We start from the raw sequence: 19,043 nt of genomic DNA on the forward strand, positions 1-19,043 counted from the left end.
TCTGATTGAAGAGCTAACAAAGTGGCATAAATTGAAAATTTTAAATTAAGAAGCACAAAAAGAAAAAAGATATGCTCTGTAGGCAAATATCTTCTTTATCCTGTAGGAAAAAAGATATCCATTTCCTTGATTTCTAGTGGCCTACTATGAGAAGGTGAATTCTCTATTCTAAATCACCAAAAATAGCTTTGCTCAACAAGCTCTTACGAAAATTCCATTTCCACTTCACACAAAGACTGCGCTCATACCACCTTAATTGAAATACAGGATTGTGTTTATTTCAAATAACATTTTCATAAGCAACCAATGCACATAGGTCTCCTCATAGAACTCATCATCATCCTTATCCACAAACAGAAAACTATAATCATCATACAATACCAGGTCCTGTGAATATCACATATTCACAAGTATCCATTATACAAGGATTGGACAAGAAAATAGCATATTATATATCAAACTTACAGTCTTCAGGTTACTTTCATAATCCACATGCCAAAATTATGAGTTTAATCACATAAACAAGATGTCCCTACATTTTACTCGGAAACTAGTTGAGTTACATTCAGGCTGCTCTAAGGGGCTTCCATGAAGACAACAAGCATGACAACAAGCCAGTGGTTCTGAAACAATCTGCAGAAAATTTATCGTCTGGTCTCTGTATATATGAGAAAGACAAGAACAACTCAATCAATAAAGTACCTCTGAGTTCTTCACATAATATCTCATGAGAGAAATGTGGATGGAAGAAAAATTATAAGAAAAACAGACAACTCACTTAGGAAGATATAGATCAAACAACAAAATGGCGAAAATTGCCAAACTATTAGTCATATGGAATCTGAATATATGCTGCATCACAGACAAATGGGATGTCAGCATACATGCCACCAAGTGCACAACGCATGCATTCAAGCACCGTGAACAGATAGGCAAACGCCACGGCAGTCCAGAAGTGCATCCCAATCTTGCCCCAGTACATAGCTAGAGGCATCCACCGGCTCACGGTCCCAATAACCTGAAGGGCAATTTCTAGCAGCATTCCCATCACAACGTGAAAGCGGAAGAAATGTGGCCATTCTTTCTTCCTTACCACACCGAGGTATGCTGCAAAAAAGTAAGCCATCAAGAACCAGCTTGGCAATCGTCCAATGAATCCAAGGAAGGGGTACGTGAAGAACTCAAAGTCCTCCAGAAAGGGGTGGAGATGGTATGCTGTCTCAGCATACATCCATGTCTCATGAAGAGGCATGAGGTATGGGATACAGGCTAAGGTCCTCCACCACCATTTTGGCTTTTTGGTCATGGGAGGGAAGCGGAAGCTATATGGTACATCCTTGGATGCTCTGGGAATCATTCTATGTCTAGGCAATACAGTAGGGCGCGTTGGAAAAACTGGCAACATGTTTGTAAAGCTTCCATGATCCCCTCTGAGCAGATCAGTGGACGCACTGGAGAGATGCTTGGTGTTCCATCCTGCACCCAGAGTCATTCAGATTTTGTAAGCACTACAAAGGAAATAAGAGATTCAGAGGTAAAACTCAAATCAGACTATAAGTCTTCCAAATTCCTGACCCCACAAGTTAAAGTATTAAAAATTTAACTCATACATTGTGATTTAATTATTTCCATGCATCTCACACAGAACATATAGAGAACAATTTAGTTCAACCAATTCACATAGAAACATGACACTCAGCATTCACAGAGATAAAGAAATTGAGTATCTATACACGTAAAATATACATAACCTGATTGTGCAGGGGGCATCTTATCATCTAGATAGAAACCTTCTTATCAGAAGATGAATCCTAAAGTTCATGAGATTCAAGGTATGAAACATCCAACAGATAGAGAAAAAAAGCCATAAGTTATGAAATTATGACTTATATTTTCCTTCTGACTTTCTGGATTACAAATCTCCTGATTTACTCAATCGTCTGTTAAAGTTCTGTACTGGCACAGAATCAGAAGAAAGAAACCTATCTAGGCTGGTCATGTACATACCTCGTAAAGGCAAGTGTTTACTTTCTCGATATTGACTACCCAAGATCACATTAACAGGTGCATTCTGGGTCAGCTGATGTGAGAAGTAAGTCAAGGAAGAATTGTTTGTACTCTTGCAAGTCAACAGTCTCGTTGTCATGCTTCCTGCTAAACATCCATTGAGAATCATGCTGCAGAACCTACATAGTAGAAGAATGCAGACAATCAGCAATTTCATACCACAATCAAGTTATCATATAAAAGGTAATCCAAAGCTGACACAATACTGAAATTGATGATGGAAATTAACTATTCTTATGAATTTGGATGCTTCATTTACTACCTCTCCTTCCACAATCAATTGTAGATATTTCTGAAACTTCTATAATTTGCGGAAACATAAATTTAAGTAAGCTCTCTCCATTCTTGAATTTTGATGTTCCTTCATGCTCTCAAGCACTTACTCACTTGATCACTCTCCACATGCTCGTCTATCATCTTCCCCTATTCTGTGCCACCCATTCACTTCCTTTCCTCCCAACTAAATGTGCTTCCTTTCTCTTTAAAATTCCAATTTCTTATGACAAAGCACTCTGACACAGAATAAAGAAATCAATTGCCACGCTATAAATTAAGATGCAATACCAGTGGCAACCAACAATAGATCATGGAGGTTACTTCGAAGAAAACGGATTTCACACAGAAGTAATCTCTTTCGACAAGGCGTTGACATAGAGCATCTGGAATATTTGGTATGAAGAGATTAAAGCTATAAATTTATGTAAAAATGGCTATAGTCAATTTTCAAATGGCATTAACAACTCAGAATTCCAAAAACGCCAACAAAAAAGAAAAAAAAAAGAAACCTTTTCATTATTCACTACAAGCTATGAACCAAATATGGCATTGGCACGATTGCGCTAAACTAAACCATCAAAACGTTTCACCCTTCGAAATAAAAGATCAATACAAGCAACTTTACGTAAAAGGGAGAGGAAGATTCTAAAAATCGAATCTTGAAGCATTCTTTGCCCAGAAAGGCTGCAATTGGTGAAACCTTAAGCCTTCTGTAGCCGAGAGATAGAGAGCGAGGAGGAGAGCGCAACGTACCAGCGCCGGCGAAAGCCGGAACGCCGACGAGAAGCGAGCCGCGGGGTGGGGGGGGGTGGGATGGGAGAGGAGTGAGGTCGTTTACTGGGTTTGGAGGGGATAGGGTATAGTCGTATAGAGCGAGGTGGCACACGTAGTGCACGTGTCTACTAGACCTTCGCCTTTGCCGGCCCTTATAATTATTAATTATCTTTTCGATTTTCCCTTTTTACCCTGTAAAATCTCTTATTTATGTATAGGCCCCTCTATAGATTTTATCATATAAATAATATTCGAAAGTAATTAAAAGGCTATCCACTCAAAAGCAAAGCGACTTAGAAATTTGGAGGAGTATAAAAGTAAATTAAAACACTTTTAAGAGCTATATATAATTAATAAGACCCCCCTAATTTTTGTGTTATTAATAAAAAAAAATTAAATTATCAATCTTCTGTCCAAGAGGAGGTTTTTTATTAACCAATAACACACCGTTTATTCTCCCACCAATTATTCCTTAATTTATATATAATAATAGAAGATTATTTTAGTGTGAAAAAGTTAATTATTTTTTAAAGTTTGGATGTTTGGAAAAATTATACCAAGATATTAAATGATACAAAAATAAAGTGATTTTATTATGATAATGTACAGTGGAAAAATGTCACCTTCTTACACGAGCTAAACACGTGATATCAGGTCGATTTAGGCAGTAACAGTCCACCGTTCATGCTCATGTCGTGTGTTTCATAGAAGAGAAGACAGTGGTGGTGATTTCCGAGCTCTCTTCTCATGGCGTCGAAGCCACACCACTCGCAACCTGGATCCTATGAAGAGCCACCGGCGAAGAGGGCCCGTCCGGAAGATGCGGCGTCTTCTCTATTTCCTCGGAAACCGTGCAGCCCATTCCGTGCCGAGCTCAACCCGGCCGACTGCGACCTAGGTATCCTCCTTTTTCTGTCATCTTCTGTAAATCCGCACTATTCGCGATCCTAGGGTTGCGATCCTTTTGGTTTGCATGGTCGGTTGGATTGATGTCTTGTAAAGTTGGTAAATTTGCTGCCGATCGGTTTTTATTGATGCAGTGGAAATTTCGTTTCTATTTGGTGGTTTTTGAGAAATTATCACCCGTTTTCTTCAACCTGCAATTTTGTAAATCCGAGTTAGATTTCAAATAATTCCGGGATGCAGAAACTTTACTTCTTTTTGATCTTTTTTAAGATAATAAACATTGTTTTAAATCTGCTCGTAACCTTCTCTGTCCTTTGCCTCGAGTTACCATTTTGCAACTTCTAGTTAGAATTAATTGGATTTACACTTTAAAGCATACAGAAAATTTACTCCTTTACTTTTCTATTTATAAGAGAATATTCATTTATTGATTAAGATGGGCGCGTAGTCTTCTTCGTCTTTTGTTTCAAAATGCAATTTTGGAATTTTAATTTAGACTTGTCCAACCTCAGAATGCAGTTATATGCTGAGGGTTTCTACATGTTAAGATTGACATGTTTGTGTTACTCAGTACGTGGAGAAGGGTTCAATTACTGTGATGATGATGATGATCATTGATGAAACTTTTGGTGCGCACTGTTGACTGGGTTAGAGACACAGATTTTGGCGTTGCAACCATCTTATATATACATTTATGTTTACTACCTAGACACTTCGGAACTTTTGTTATTATGGGAAAATAGAAAATGAGGACGTAATAGGAGTCTAGGGAACATAACAAGAAGAGAGGTGGTCATATTAAGGATAAGAATACGAGAACCGAGAGACTTTTATATAGTCAACTGTATTAAAGAAGGGATAGCTATCTTGTATTTGTTAGCCTTACAGCCTTAATTATTAATTGAGTCACAATTTTTCTCTAGTCTTGATAATAATATTCTCCTGGGATTTCACTCAGATTTTGATGTTAGTGGAGATGGTCTTCAAGGACATGCACTGCATGAAGGTGGATTTGCTTATTGTTGGTCCGGTGCCCGAGCTACAGTTGGGATAACTGGAGGGAAGTATTGCTTTGGCTGCAAAATCATTTCCGAGCAGGTTGCTGATGTGGCTGACATACCTTCTGATCAGCAGCATCTGTGCCGTGTTGGTATTTCAAGAGGGGATGATCCTGTTGGAAACCTTGGAGAAACCGAACATAGTTATGGATTTGGTGGAACTGGCAAATTCTCAAGCGCAGGCAAGTTTTCTGATTATGGTACAAAGTTTGGCGTCGGCGATACAATTGTTTGTGCAGTGGACCTTGAAAATAAACCATTCGCCTCAATTGCATTCTCTAAAAATGGTCAACATTTGGGTATTGCCAGGCATTTTGATGCAAGCTCCAAAGGTCTTGGGGTGGTCGATACTGCATTGCAAGACCTACCCTGGGAATCTGCACTATTTCCACATGTTATGTTGAAAAATGTTGTGGTTCAGCTGCAATTCTGTCTGGAGGATGGACTGCTACCAGAGGTTGGCTACAAGCCGTGGAATTCTGCCCTTACTGATGGTAATGCAATTCTTGGACCCATTTTCACAAGCCAAAGAGAATGTGAAGTTCTAATGATGGTAGGTCTGCCTGCCTCCGGGAAGACCACATGGGCGGAAAAATGGGTGAAGGAACATCCAGAGAAACGTTATGTGGTGCTTGGGACTAACCTTGCATTGGATCAAATGAAGGTGTGTAGTCCTAGATATCATGTTTCTGTTATCGAATTTCTACCTAAATATCTTAATTTAGCTCATTTTAGTTTCAATCTGCTTTCCAGTAACAAGTTATCTTATGACTTACAAGCATAATTTCATTGCAGGTGCCAGGACTATTACGTAAGCATAACTATGGTGAACGTTTTGAGCGCTTGATGGATCGTGCAACAGGAATTTTTAATACATTATTAGCAAGGGCTGCAAAGATACCTCGCAATTACATTATAGATCAAACAAATGTTTACAAGAGTGCTCGTAACCGCAAATTAAGGACATTTAGTAACTACCGCAAGGTAAGTTGAAGATAGCTACAAATCCTATAATAGTTTTAACTTTAAGTCTGATTTTCGACATTCTGTGAATTGTAACATATGTATCATGTTTGAATGCAATAGATAGCAGTGGTTCTGTTTCCATCACAAGTTGAGCTCAAGTTTCGGGCAGAGAAACGATTTAAAGAAATGGGAAAAGAAGTACCTGCTGAGGCAGTAAATGAGATGATAGGTATCCAATAAGATATCACAGTATTTTATTTCTGAGTTGTGCATTTTAATTACCCTGCAAATATTTCAAATTAATGAAATATGAAAGAAATCATAGATTTCTCTAACATCTTCTTCTTTTTCCCCTCAGCCAACTTTGTCTTACCGATGACAAAGGACATGCCTGGTTCAAATGAATATTTTGATGAGGTACTTCACTAATTCCAGTATTTATCTTTGATAAATATTTTTGGTGCTGAATACATCACTGACATATGTTGATAATATTAAGGTTATGTTTCCGGAGCTATGCAGAGAAGAAGCACAGAGGCACTTAGATGAAATGAGGCATGCTCTAGGATCTCCCTGCATGAACTCTAAGAAAGAAAGCTCCAGCCAGACATACTCTAGCCCATATACATTGAACAAGGGAGCTGCTTCAGGTGTCTGCTACTCTGCTCTATCAGACTATCATTAATGAATATTCAATTACTACTTTTCTTATCTGATTTTGCTATATGTCAACAAGTAATTACGTTGTTGCTAATTATTTAATAATGATTCTATGGTGCTTCAGTAGCTGGTGATTATAGGACTTCACGGCATGTCTCACTTCCCTCTCTTGGTAACCTAAATAACCAGGTAAAGTGTCCCTTTGAGATTTACCCCTTCCCTTCTGTGGATTTGATGGATTGGTTTCATATTTATTTCCCTTTTAGTAGATTTCTTGTACTTAACGATCGACTAATCTTCTTTTTGTTCATAAAAGGAAATAATGTAAAGTTTAAACATTAAAAAAGCATGAACATGCTCATTTGAAGAGTCATGTCTTGGAAGAGATCTTGGTCTAACTCTATTTTTGTTAATTGTTTGTGACATGTCTAATTAAGACAGACCTCTTAATTTGCAATCATCAAAACATTTTAGATCTTTCATGTCGGGAGGAAGGAAAGTGTGGTCATAAAGGAAATTGATTATGCAGTTCCGTGTCATGATTGAGATCATCTGTGTGTAGGTCTCTGGACATATAACGTGGCAAGCTTGATTGTGCTTTTTTTGTTTCATTTCTCTGTTGTGGATAAATTTGTGTTGTGAAAGTTGTCTCACAGATAAACTATTGCTTCTGGTTTTCAAATTCATTCAAAATTTTATGCCCATTAATTACTTCATTGCCTTGTTGTATCCTTTGAAAGGAGAGCGGAGATCAACATGCTCAACATCTAATCCTGGCGCTGATCATGTTTTTGGAAACTGCAGGTTGATCCGTCATATTCTGCGCTGGGTTATTTGGGTGATTCTTGGACAAGATCAGGTGCTCCGGGCATTCATCTGCCTATTGGTAGGCCTTATGGCAGTTCAAGCTATGGTTGGCCTCCACTAAATGCAGCTGAACATGGCCCTTACGGGAATTATGGTGGTTCAAATCCATACACTAGAACTTCTGGCGATTTAACTCGTCAGAGTAACATGACCCGCTGCCAGACATATGGTGCAACAGAGACCTTCAGAAGACCTGATTTTGACAGTCTAAGTTCTTTTGGTAAAGATAATTATGGATATCCATCAACTATGCCCTTTTATAGTGCAGAACCATGTTACAGTGGATCACCTTGTGTTGGTAACCCTGTCCAAAGGGAACCTCCCAGTGAATGGTGCAGACCTGCACAAGATGCTTATGGTAAGAAATCAACCTAACAGCTATCAGTGCTGCTGCCCTTCACATCCAGTATTTTGCCCTCATCTTATTATTATTCCTAGTACTTATTGACTTATTTATTCATAGTTCATGGATTTCATAAATGTCTGCTTACCTTTCTGATATAGAATTGAATATACACATCAGGTTATGTTTTTAGATTCTAATGATGTTCTTTATTGACTAAGAACGATATAATTCGAGATAACTCTTTTAGCATCTATAACTGTTTTACTTATTGAGCCTTTGAGTATAAAGACCTGGGACTTTCTGGTTTGAGAATAGTCATCTTCATAATCTTCACAATTTGCTTTGTAAATGTGGATAGCCTAAATATGCATTGAGCTAATTGTCTTCTAACTTATTCTAATAGGATACCAGAGTAGACTCGGCAGGACATTCATTCAGTTTTGAATGAAAAAGAGACTGGTTCCTATTTCATTTGTGAGCACCTAATCTCACCCAGATGGGAAATCTCTTTAACATCCTGTGTCGCAACACTATTGCCTAACTATTTAAACACATTCCTGAACTGAACAAATCTAGCCACCTTCACTTTTGATAAGAAAAAATAGAGAATTCTTTGCTGACTCGCACTATAAAAGCAACAAACTAATTTTTGATCTGTTTTGAAACAGAGGACACATATTGTTTTTTAATAATTATGATAGTATTCCTTTGTGGAATAAGTAGCTTTCTAGTTTCTTACATATACTACAATTGGGATGGCTATATGGGCAGCAAACTTGAGTGATAGCTATCTTAACTTTAAGGTGTGAAGGTCACTTTATTCAAAACTCAAATTATTTACTGATCAAGGAATCAATCTGAAAATTAGTGCTCTATATCAATCAAATAATTCTTTTTTTGGAGTCAGTTTATAGTTTATACTATCTTCTGGGCCTTTGCATTATGTATGATGATGCAGAGGGGCAACTAAGTTCCTTTGGTGCATAAAAAATGCCTTTTTTTTTTACTGTGTACAAATAGATATTGGAAATTCATATTACCTCTCTGTGCGCATAACGTATTGACATTAACTTCTCATCCACAGGTCTACATTATGCTAGGCCACCATATGCAACTCCACCTTCTAGGCCACCATATGCAACTCCACCTTCTAGGCCACAATACAGAGCACATCCTCCGAACCAGATAAACCCCAGACCTGGTTCCTGGTATCACTAGCTGTAGCTTAGATGTGTATAAAGGAAATTTCGCTCTTTCGGTGTAATTTTTCTGCCTTTCTCGAACCACTCCTTTACTTGAGAGTGGCTTGTGCTTGGAGTTCTCTTTTGGTTGTTTTGTAAGTATGAGTAACCAAGGTTGCTTGGCAATGTATCCTTCAAGATAAAGGTGAAATGATGATCGTGGAATATTATTTGGTTATGGTCCATTGCTTCAGATGAAAAGTTCATTCAGTCTTGGGTTATTGTAGCTTGTGCTTTGTAGAAGAAGAAATTTACACACATTTAGTAGAATTATGTCTTCATTGTTTACATGACAAGATACTCCAATGTCCTCTCTGGCTTCTTAACAGTGAGTTGATATTTCTGAATCGTTTCCGCTAAGCAAATACTTGTTCATTTTGTTATGCTCCCTTATCTGGTGATATCTTTGTGTGAATTAAGTTGGTTTTAAAAGGTAGGGAAATTTTCAAAACACCCTATATTTTTTTTTATTAACACTTTCCATCTTTGATGATATTGTAATTAGTTTTCTTTTTTCTTCCCTATAATTTTCATATGATACTTAATTGTAACTCTATTATTTAAATTTCTAAAATACTTTGATAAAATACTTCTCCCATATTAGTCTACTTATCCCACCAAACAGTAATTTAGGTATTTTAAAAATTATCTTTAGATCTAATATAGTGTTTTTTGGTTGATATACCCTTCTGTTTGAAAAAAGTTAGATTTAATTAACTCATTGTTAATCAGAAAATAAAAATTATATAGGGTGTTATTTGAAAATCCCCCCTAAAAGAAGGGGATGAGAGACTATAGCTTTTCTTCTTTAGCCCAATAATAGTTTCAACATTTGCCGGCCCAGCCCAGCTCGATCGCCCTTATAGATTCTTCGCGGGGCGGCCAGTGTAAGCCGTTGGATCCTTCTGGATTTAGGGATCTACGTTTAGGGTGAACTTCTCCTATAAACACATGAACGGCGGCTGCGCTTCCTCTCGTCGTCTAGTTTTTTCAAGCCCAAGTGTTCGTTTTCTTTCTCTTTTATTTTGTTTATTGTTCTTGTTTATTGTTCTTGTTTGTAGAGGTGCATCTAGGAAGTAGTTTGAGAGATGTTTCTTGGAATTAGTTTAAAAAGTTTCGATCTTTCTTCTCGAATACTCACATCTGATTAGTGGAGGAATTCCGTTGAGGAAGTGAGTTGAGGCACGGATCCAAACCCCGGGCTCCTTTGAGGTACTCCATTGAGAAGGGAAGCCCCAATGCCCGTGCTAGATCGATTCGCCGTTCTGTGTTGCAGATCACGATTTGTAGTGACTGATCTGTGTCAAAGCAATGGCTAAATTTACATATTTAATCGATTTTTTTTTTTCGCTACGCTTTTCCTCACCTTCAGGTTTTTTAGATTTCGTCGCTCAACCCGTGAGTTTTGTCCCCCTAAATCACTAATCTTGTTTTATGAATAACTTTGCATATTTTTCTTTAAATTTCAAATTTTGCGATGGGCTTTGATGAGAAAATAAACAGCTTTATGCCAGTTCTGCTTCAGAGAATTCATGATTGAGAAAGCTGATAAAAACTGAGCCTTTGGTCATTTTCTTAATAGTGTACAAATCTTTTAATCTTTTGTTATTAAATAAAATAATATCCTATAATATCGCGATGGTGAAATTTATATCCTGGTTACCGATTATGATTTGACCAATTTTCGAGGTGTAGACAACTCCAAGTTCCTGTTTTACAGGAGAACCTACTTGGAGTTGCTACATTCAGATGATATGAGTGGACTTGTCTGAGTACCAATTTCCTTAAAGTTTTGTATTAGGCGTTCTATCTATGGAGTTATTGTGTCTTTGATTTCAATAGTAGCCACGAGAAGTTGCTTATAATTACCTTGTGTCATGCAAATCACTGCCTCTTTCTTTGATAGATGCATGATTTAGGAAACTAATGAAGATAGACTCTATGTATTTTCCATTTGATGCTCCTTTTGTTCGAGTACTTTGAGGTAGTAAATCGTAGTAAATGATTTGGACCTCTATATTGTCTTCATGCAAAATATTCAATTGATGAATGCTGACTTTAGGTTGTTAAAGGGTCAGCTAAGAAGTAGTATCGAGAGTGTAGTAGCTTCACTGCAGTTACTCACTATTCATAAATAAAATTCATGTCTAGTAGTTCCATCAACTTATATCAAGGTTTCTACTTGAGAAATATTTTGCAAGGTGTGCTAGAGTGGACGGCTGCTGTGAAACCAAGCCCCTGCTTGCAGGGATTACGAATCAACAGATGATTCTGAGGACTTGTTTCCATAAATCTTTTTGGATAAAACTAAGGTGTGTGCTTGTTTGAGAATAAGATTTCTTTTCCTATCTCTGCTTTTCTGTTGTGCAGAATTTGTCTAGATTAGTGCATAATATCTTAGCTTTCCTGGTCATTCTCTCAATGACTTTCAAAACAGTTTATAAAATTGTTACTTCTGTATCATTCCATTGTTATCTGGTATGTAAGTAGCTGAAAATTTCAGCTTGATATTCGTTTTGATGAATGTTATAAACCTGAGCTTAACTATCCCTCTCACATAATTTGGATAATGGGTGCAGAGGCTGAAAAGCTCAGAAATTGAGTGTTGTCATCAGCTTCGTCTCTTATTATATGAGATTGGAGTTAAATAACAGCACAAAATTCATTGTCTTATATTGGAAAATTCTATTTTGTTTTTGGAGTGTTAACACGTAATTCTGTTTATTTTGACACCATGGAGTCAAGTATTTGGTTGTTTCTTTTGCAATCTCGATTTCTTATACTTGAATTCAGGTGATTCCTAATGCCACTTGAATTCAAGTGTTTGGGTGTTTCTTTTACATGGAGTCAAGAACGGTCACCTCCAGTGAATGGAGGTGATTGCTGCTTTACAGCACGGGGAGGGAATAATGAAGATGAGAGGAGGCGGATATACTCATTCAATATTATTGGACCAAAATGAAAATAAGTTATTTCTCACTAACGAGAGCATCTAAGTCATTTTTTAGTTGATGTATTCTGACATGACAATTACGGAAGCCGATTTGCCTAATTTTTATGATGATAAACCAACGAAAACTTGACATTGAAATTTTCTCAAAGTTTAAGGGGATAGTGCAGGGGTGTTAGTTGTTAAAGTTTGTAGTTCATTTGTTGTGCTCCATATCAAATTGGTTTTGATGTAAGCTGCCACTCCTTCAACATGGAATCTTCATTAGTGACACCTGCGAAGTCTTGAACTTGGAGCTCATCCTTTCTTTCCTTTCACCAGTGGATCCATATCAGGGGTTATGTAAAACCAATCTTTTGACGGTGGCTGCAAATATATTTATTCTCAATGTTTAATGTATGGTCACCAATGTATCCAGCGATCTAACGCACTGCTGTTGTACCCAATTGTATTTGTATACTATCTCCATAAATATATCCATTATTGTGGTTATATCAGTTTCAGTGTTCAGGATCCAAATCCCAAATTATGCTTTGCATGTAGCCGCAATAGATGTGATGAAAGGGATAGTTTAAACTTGGTTTCTAGTACTGCCTCGAGGTGGTTTGTGCAATGTGAACAGACCCCCAGTATTTCTTCCCTTCACAATGTTTTCTCATTATTCCTGGTTTGTGGTTGTGTTTATATGCACGTTTCCTATTGATCTGGTCAGATAATCTTCAAGTTGTTATTGAAACTATAAACTAAAATTGTTTAAGATAATCTTTCCTTTGTCATTCTTTTTAAGAGAATTTTTGCAATTTGATTGTGAGAATGTCGTCTTTTCAACTCTTTCCACAATATCCTTATAGCAGCTTGGTATCCTATACCCACCCAACTGACCCTGACGAATAAAAGATGAGGATCCCACTAACATAGAATAAAATCTTCTATACCTACAACTGAAGTTCTTGTTATTGGGCAGCTCTAACAAGCAGAGAGCTATGAGATATTATGGAGGAACACATGTTGCACAAAATCAAGTGGTATGGCAAGAGCTCAAGTTGCATATAATGTGATACCCATTTGGGCCTTGCGAGTTGTAAGATCCTAGTGTCCAACCTACTGACCTTATATCTATCAGCTTGTTAAGCATTAGTATGGCTATTTTTGCTTCTCATTGTTACTATTCTTGCATGTCTTATAATTGAAGCTTTAGACCACAGTGAAGAGAAAGATAACTAATATAACTCCTTTCTCCATCACAAAGAAAAGTGACAGTAAAAACACTCTCCTCTATCTCAAGCCCTCACTGTCTCCATTGCCAAGAACCTCCCTCCTTCTTCTTCGGCAGCGGCGGCGCCTCTAAAGAGCAAGATTGCAAGGCTTCCCACGCTGAAGTAGATGAAGCATCCACAATGGTGAGTCACAAACGATCCAAAGTCCATTCCCACGATGCACTGCCACCCTGGCCCATACACCCTATCAAATTCCTGCACCAAGTTCATAATTTTCTTTAAGAGAATTAGAACAATGGCATGAACCATGAGGGAGAGTTTATATCGTTTACCTTCTTAATGAAGCGAGCTATCTGAGTAGATTCTGTGACATCATACTGGTCTAATGCCTTCCCTGCCAATCTTATTGCATGCTGCTGCATGGTTTGCAGCATGTCTGTTTCACCGATCACTGCCTTGCTTTCCATCATGGCTAAAAACCTTGGCAAGCTCTAAAGACGGTGATGCTCTTAGGAGAGGAGGAGAAGTCTATAAGTGCAGTGTGGATGGTAAGAGGAGGGAAGGAGATGGTTTTCTTATATAAATCTCTAGGAAGGAGAGCACAAGTTGCTTGCTAGGATGCCGAGTTTGTGGTTGCCGGCTAGGTTGCCCACTTTGTGATATGTTGGGACCCACTAGTGCCTTGACATGTGGCATGGGGTTTGTGGTCTTTCTATGGCCACACGTCAGCCTATGGTGGTTGGCGACGTTGGTATTGGAGCCTTCTTATGGTGGTTGTCTTGTTCCTCTCTGGGGGTAACTACCATTATATTCTTGTTTATGCTCAAAAATAATAGTTAAACATATGATATAAATTATTAATTTATTTTTTAACAGTTTGGAGTTTTAAATTAATCATCAGTTATATATCCTAGTATCTATTATTTACTTGTTTGTAAATTTTAAGCTTTTTGAGTTAACTTATTATTTCGTATAATAATTATTCCAAGGCCTTTGTTTGTTGTGGGAGTCTTAGGACAACTGTGAGATGGAATAGATTCATGGTGAGATGTCCATTTCAAGCATTTGTTCTGGTACATAGTATCTAGAATGTTGAAGAGCTATTACTACAAGATTATGAAAAGGATATACATAGCTACTGAACACAACTTACAAGCAGCTTTCCTTGGTGGAATTTAGCTGGATATCTTGAAGTTCTCTCCTCTTTTTTCTTCTATATATTCTTAATTCAGAGCTGTGACAGGAATATCAGATGGGCTAGATTCTTGAGCTCGAATCTCAGCACACTTGTTTATTTGTGACATCACAACAACATCAGACAGAATTTATTACATGTAATATGTCTTATAAGTTGTAATGTTTAGCACATAGACAAGATTAGTGGCCATTCTTCAAGTAAAGCTTTTCCCCCACTTTATTTTTTGTCTGAATGATCCATGACTTCCATGCTATCCTTCAGCTTTGTCAAACTTTTTTCCCTTTGTGTGGTGCCCATCTGCTTATCTTACCCTCCTTAAAGATACAGATAAAATTCCAGCTCCACTTCTCAAAGTTGGCTAAAAGCCTAAGCTGAAGGCAACCAAGACAAGGGGCCTCACATGGTGTGCAATGACACCCCCATTTGCTTCCACACTATTGGCCCTTCTGGTATTCTATTAGTGGTCCATGATAGCAATTCTTCTTCTATCACAGTAGGTATGCACCCTCACCAACCTTAGCTTTTTCTCCCCTTCTCTTTGGTAGCTAGCACCAAGTGGGGGATAGCCATTATAACAGGGCATGCATAATCTTGGATTTTCTCTTTGTTTTTTTAATTGTCACAGGAAATGATCTATAAAGTGGCCTAAGATGAGAGAAGCTATATATATATATATATATATATACACACACACACATTATTTTTGACTGTTCTAAAAGTTATTTATTAAAGGGCATAATATGCATTATTAGTTCATTAGTTAACACCTTAAGATTTTGGGTTAACTTATTATTTAACATGGTTTCATATGGATTTAAATCTCGTTAGGCCACTTGCACATATTCGTTATCTAATAGCTTAAGTTTTTTCACCGACTGATTATCAAATATAATATTTTATGAAGAAAGTTAGAAGGATCTTTGTAGCCTATGTTTAGAGAGACTTTCCAATATAGGCTAAGCAGTGCAGTTTACTCTACTCTTTTTCTAATGGAAGTGATGTGAGTTTGTTGGAAAATTTGGTAGTTGAGATAATAAAGTTTAAGGCAATAATGGAAGTACTATTAAGTGAAGTGTCAGTGAGGGTTGGTGATGAATTTCTGAGCATCTATGTTTGCAAGCATAAGCAAGTGCACTCATTATGTGCATATATGATTTTTGAGGGAAAAAAAAGACTGTATACTTCCTTAAGGTCTACATCAATTCCTACAAATAATATATTGCCTTTATAACTTAGAATCCACAATTACATGAATTAGTTGGTATGTCTTCTCTTTTACTCGAACACCAACTCCATCAATAATCATCTCTTGATGTTGCCACCCACCAGTTGATCTATCCTCCATCTTCTTTGGGGAACAAGATGACCAGACTTTCCTACCATCCAAAGGTTACTCCAGTAAGTTTTCTCTTTTGATGTCAGAGTTCCTTTACCATCACAAAAGCTTAAACCCATTGGATGATACAAAAGGCAGCAGGCAATTTCAGATGCATCATAAGCAGATAGAAGTAGAGCCAGTGAGTAGTTTGGAACTCCATTGACACCACCACCCATACTTGAGAGATGACAGAAGTAAAAGAGCAAAGACCCAATTCACCACCTGCCAAGGAGATTAACCTCAAGGAAGCATTGGATCTCTTGAACTCCTTAGTTTCCTTATCTTTCTTAGTGCTATGCTTTCATGTCAAATGGCAGTTGATCAGGGATAAGCTTGAGAAACTGGGCTCTGGCCTAATTGCAGCAGCTGATAGCAAGTTATCTGTGGAGAATTCAGCACTGAACGAATTTCTTCAGTCACTGGCGGCAACTTTGAATGACATCAATTTACTTGCTCATCAATGTGTTGATGAATCTTACAGCGGTGGGAAGCTCCTCTTGCGTAGCGATCTCGATATGGTTTCTTCCAAGCTTGATCAGTACCTTAATAGCCTCAAGGAAATATATGTTTCTGAGGTTCAATTGCATTCACAAGCAATTACCCCATTGAAGCCTAATGCAGGTGCCAGCCTAGAGGACATGAGATTCTATGTTAAGGATCTCTTCTCGAGGCTAAGGATCGGAGACGTGGGTATGAGAGCTGAAACACTAGTAATGCTCAATGAGGTCCTCTGCGAAGATGAGAAGTATGCAAGGATTGCAGTGCTAGAAGTAGTTGATGGTGTTAGCCTTCTGCTGAACTTTCTAGAGTCTAGAGATGATGGCATTCAAGAGGAAGCCGCAGGTGCTTTTGCGATGATTTCAACGGTTAGTTCGTGCAAAGAAGCTCTTAGAGGTGTTATTGGACCACTTATTCGGGTTTTGGAGATTGGAAGTGGATTGGTGAAAGAGAGAGCAGCACAAACTTTGAAGAAGCTAACTGAGAATTCCAACAATGTATGGTCGGTCTGCGCCCATGGGGGCGTTTCAATACTGCTCAAGACTTGCAGCAATGGTGCTAATAGCAGTGAGTTGATTGTTTCATCTTGTGCCATACTAAGGAATCTTAGCCATGTTGAAGAGATAAAAGGGTTCATGATAGAAGAAGGAGTAGTTTCAATTCTCATAAAGCTCTTACAATCAAAAGAAGAGTCATGCAAGATTCAAGCAACTGAATTCCTGCATGCTATGGCTTCTGGGGATGACAAGATCAAGAAAAAGATTATTAATGAAGGGGTCATTGAGTCACTCATACAATTGCTAGATCCAAATTTTGAATGTTCTTCAAAGGCTAGAGTGGCTGCTCTGAGGGCTACTGATTTTTTCTGCTTCTCTTCGGCAAATTTAATCGATGTTCTTATGGATTCTGGTTTTCTTGTCTGGCTTCTTATCTTACTCAAGAATGGAGATATCTCTATCCAGGAATTGGCCCTCAAGGTTGTGTCTCATTTTGTTGGTATATCTGAAGAGCACAAAAAGGCAATAGGCAAAGCAGGATTTATGCAAGAGATAGTTAGATTGCTCGAGTCCAAATCACTTGAAGTCAGGAAAATGGCAGCTGAAACACTCTGCAATTTGGTGATAATTCCAGCGAACCGCAAGATATTGATTAAAGACGACCGCAATATAAATCGAATCATGAGGATGCTTGATTGCAATGAAGAGAAATTAATGACAAAGAAGTGCCTTCTCTCTTTGCTCATGTCCTTGTCTGACAGCAATACTGGAAGAAGAAAGATCAGTGCTTCTGGGTATGTCAGCAAATTAGAAAAACTAGCACAGTCTGACGTGATAGAAGCAAAACAGATCGTTAAGAAGCTCTCGAGTAACAGAATTCGAAGTATCCTGCATGGAATCTGGATCATGTGAATTCTATGCACAGCAACACATCTTTTGTGCATATACTTTCTAGCTTTAGCCTTATTTTTGGCTTCTTTTTTTTCAATTTTTATTCTTCCTTTTCCATTGAAGAATCCTACCAGCTTTTAGTGCAATTTCCATGCTCCTTCCAGGAAATCTTAAATGATGATTGCCAACTTTTCCTTGTCAAACTGATTTTGTAATAGCTTGTTTGCTGCTGTAGTGAACAAATGAATTCAGTGATATTGCATTTCCTTCAGTAAATCAAAGAAATTTTTACTGATCAACCAGCATTTATTCAGATTATATCCTAAAATTATCATTTCTTTGTCCAAATCTGCAAACCTACAGGATACTTTGGAAGGTACAAGATAAGGTTTAACACATGTTCACATAGATTGGCTTTAGCTGGTTTAATGGTCCCAGAAATCTCAGAGTATCTTAGGATTCTTTCTATGGAACAAAGAAGTCCAGGATTCTCCCTAGATTTTATTAAAAGCTAGTGGCCTCTGGACTGTAACAAGAGATCAACTTGCACCATTCTATCCTTTTACCATACTAAAACGGTGCATACTTTAAAATTTAATTTGAAATTTACTAAAGCTCTAGGGATATGCAAGCAAATATCAGTTCTAGAGGGGTATATACACAAAAAGAAGCCTTTTACAAGGTTTATAATCAAATAAGTTTTCAAAGAAATACAATAAACTTTGCATGCGTATCTCTTAAACATTACTTAAACCTCTTGCTTTTTGCATGTTACCCCTCGGCTCAAATATAGCTAACAATTAAGATTTCATTATAGAAAGATAAAATTATCTTTATTTTTGCATACATAATAATTTTTTTCTTTAAAGTTAAGGTTATCAATGTAACGTTTATAATGGAAATCATATAGCAAAAAAATAATAATAAATAAATAAATAAATAAAAGGTACATACATCTTTACAATATTTTAGATTGTTTTCTTCTCGTATAGTTTTAAGGGAGCTAATTCGAAGAAGAGAAATTTACTTTTATGTGGCTCAACTCTGTCCCTACCTATTTGGTATTATTACACTAGTATCCTTCTAAATATCTGTTGTTATACGTACACGCATAAATAAGAAATTTAGAGGGGTATACATGAAAAAAAAGAAGAAAATGAGCCTTGTAAAAGAAGGCCCAATAAGGGCCCAGAATGACATTATTATTAGGCCTATAGTAGTCCAGGCTTGCTCCTATAACGGGCCTATCCAGC

At 37.4% G+C, this 19,043-nt stretch overlaps 4 protein-coding genes and 4 non-coding genes across 10 annotated transcripts; 6 read left to right on the forward strand and 2 right to left on the reverse strand.

Annotated features, from left to right (window-relative positions):
* Positions 1 to 428: 428 nt before the first annotated feature.
* LOC140772656 (protein TIC 20-I, chloroplastic-like) lies at positions 429 to 2,549 on the reverse strand. 3 transcript variants are annotated; one of them, XM_073114823.1, is made up of 4 exons: positions 2,455 to 2,486; positions 2,008 to 2,186; positions 779 to 1,476; positions 429 to 658 (listed from the first exon to the last, which is right to left on the reverse strand). In XM_073114823.1, exons 1-3 carry the CDS (start codon positions 2,469 to 2,471, stop codon positions 827 to 829), a joined length of 846 nt encoding a protein of 281 aa, XP_072970924.1. In that variant the 5' UTR covers positions 2,472 to 2,486; the 3' UTR covers positions 429 to 658; positions 779 to 826. The 3 variants fall into 3 exon arrangements, with proteins under 3 accessions (XP_072970924.1, XP_072970925.1, XP_072970923.1); XM_073114824.1 differs by having other exon boundaries at positions 635 to 1,476; positions 2,330 to 2,549; XM_073114822.1 differs by having other exon boundaries at positions 635 to 1,476.
* A 1,273-nt stretch (positions 2,550 to 3,822) lies between these two features.
* LOC140772663 (uncharacterized) lies at positions 3,823 to 9,371 on the forward strand. Its single transcript, XM_073114838.1, has 9 exons — positions 3,823 to 4,015; positions 4,982 to 5,745; positions 5,877 to 6,065; positions 6,168 to 6,276; positions 6,406 to 6,464; positions 6,547 to 6,697; positions 6,832 to 6,896; positions 7,512 to 7,932; positions 9,005 to 9,371. The coding sequence occupies exons 1-9, from the start codon at positions 3,865 to 3,867 to the stop codon at positions 9,136 to 9,138; spliced, it is 2,043 nt and encodes a 680-aa protein (XP_072970939.1). The 5' UTR covers positions 3,823 to 3,864; the 3' UTR covers positions 9,139 to 9,371.
* A 970-nt stretch (positions 9,372 to 10,341) lies between these two features.
* On the forward strand, positions 10,342 to 10,484 carry LOC140772764 (small nucleolar RNA snoR134). The gene has a single exon (XR_012106341.1). It is a non-coding gene; the product is annotated as a small nucleolar RNA snoR134 (small nucleolar RNA).
* A 153-nt stretch (positions 10,485 to 10,637) lies between these two features.
* On the forward strand, positions 10,638 to 10,727 carry LOC140772756 (small nucleolar RNA Z223). Its single transcript, XR_012106333.1, has one exon. It is a non-coding gene; the product is annotated as a small nucleolar RNA Z223 (small nucleolar RNA).
* Positions 10,728 to 10,822: 95 nt separating this feature from the next.
* On the forward strand, positions 10,823 to 10,935 carry LOC140772757 (small nucleolar RNA Z278). The gene has a single exon (XR_012106334.1). It is a non-coding gene; the product is annotated as a small nucleolar RNA Z278 (small nucleolar RNA).
* A 787-nt stretch (positions 10,936 to 11,722) lies between these two features.
* LOC140772758 (small nucleolar RNA snoR97) lies at positions 11,723 to 11,825 on the forward strand. Its single transcript, XR_012106335.1, has one exon. It is a non-coding gene; the product is annotated as a small nucleolar RNA snoR97 (small nucleolar RNA).
* A 1,491-nt stretch (positions 11,826 to 13,316) lies between these two features.
* LOC140772374 (uncharacterized) lies at positions 13,317 to 13,891 on the reverse strand. The gene is made up of 2 exons (XM_073114424.1): positions 13,661 to 13,891; positions 13,317 to 13,583 (listed from the first exon to the last, which is right to left on the reverse strand). The coding sequence occupies exons 1-2, from the start codon at positions 13,796 to 13,798 to the stop codon at positions 13,392 to 13,394; spliced, it is 330 nt and encodes a 109-aa protein (XP_072970525.1). The 5' UTR covers positions 13,799 to 13,891; the 3' UTR covers positions 13,317 to 13,391.
* Positions 13,892 to 15,665: 1,774 nt separating this feature from the next.
* LOC140772176 (uncharacterized) lies at positions 15,666 to 18,065 on the forward strand. The gene is made up of 2 exons (XM_073114103.1): positions 15,666 to 15,924; positions 15,997 to 18,065. Exon 2 carries the CDS (start codon positions 16,090 to 16,092, stop codon positions 17,809 to 17,811), a length of 1,722 nt encoding a protein of 573 aa, XP_072970204.1. The 5' UTR covers positions 15,666 to 15,924; positions 15,997 to 16,089; the 3' UTR covers positions 17,812 to 18,065.
* Positions 18,066 to 19,043: the final 978 nt, after the last annotated feature.

This window comes from Typha angustifolia, chromosome 12 (assembly GCF_048772165.1).
Source record: "Typha angustifolia cultivar Huaian chromosome 12, ASM4877216v1, whole genome shotgun sequence".
In the NCBI taxonomy this organism is placed as follows: Eukaryota; Viridiplantae; Streptophyta; class Magnoliopsida; order Poales; family Typhaceae; genus Typha; species Typha angustifolia.

Excerpts from the sequence above, each read along its gene's own strand:
- LOC140772656 (XM_073114823.1), bottom strand. Across the intron at positions 1,477-2,007 it reads TAAACACTTGCCTTTACGAG|GATGGAACACCAAGCATCTC; the intron begins GTATGTACATGA and ends CTCTGGGTGCAG.
- LOC140772663 (XM_073114838.1), top strand. The coding sequence starts at position 3,865 with ATGGCGTCGAAGCCACACCACTCGCAACCTGGATCCTATGAAGAGCCA. Across the intron at positions 6,066-6,167 it reads CATTTAGTAACTACCGCAAG|ATAGCAGTGGTTCTGTTTCC; the intron begins GTAAGTTGAAGA and ends TGAATGCAATAG. Across the intron at positions 6,277-6,405 it reads GGCAGTAAATGAGATGATAG|CCAACTTTGTCTTACCGATG; the intron begins GTATCCAATAAG and ends TTTTCCCCTCAG.
- LOC140772374 (XM_073114424.1), bottom strand. The coding sequence starts at position 13,798 with ATGATGGAAAGCAAGGCAGTGATCGGTGAAACAGACATGCTGCAAACC. Across the intron at positions 13,584-13,660 it reads TAGCTCGCTTCATTAAGAAG|GAATTTGATAGGGTGTATGG; the intron begins GTAAACGATATA and ends AACTTGGTGCAG.
- LOC140772176 (XM_073114103.1), top strand. The coding sequence starts at position 16,090 with ATGACAGAAGTAAAAGAGCAAAGACCCAATTCACCACCTGCCAAGGAG.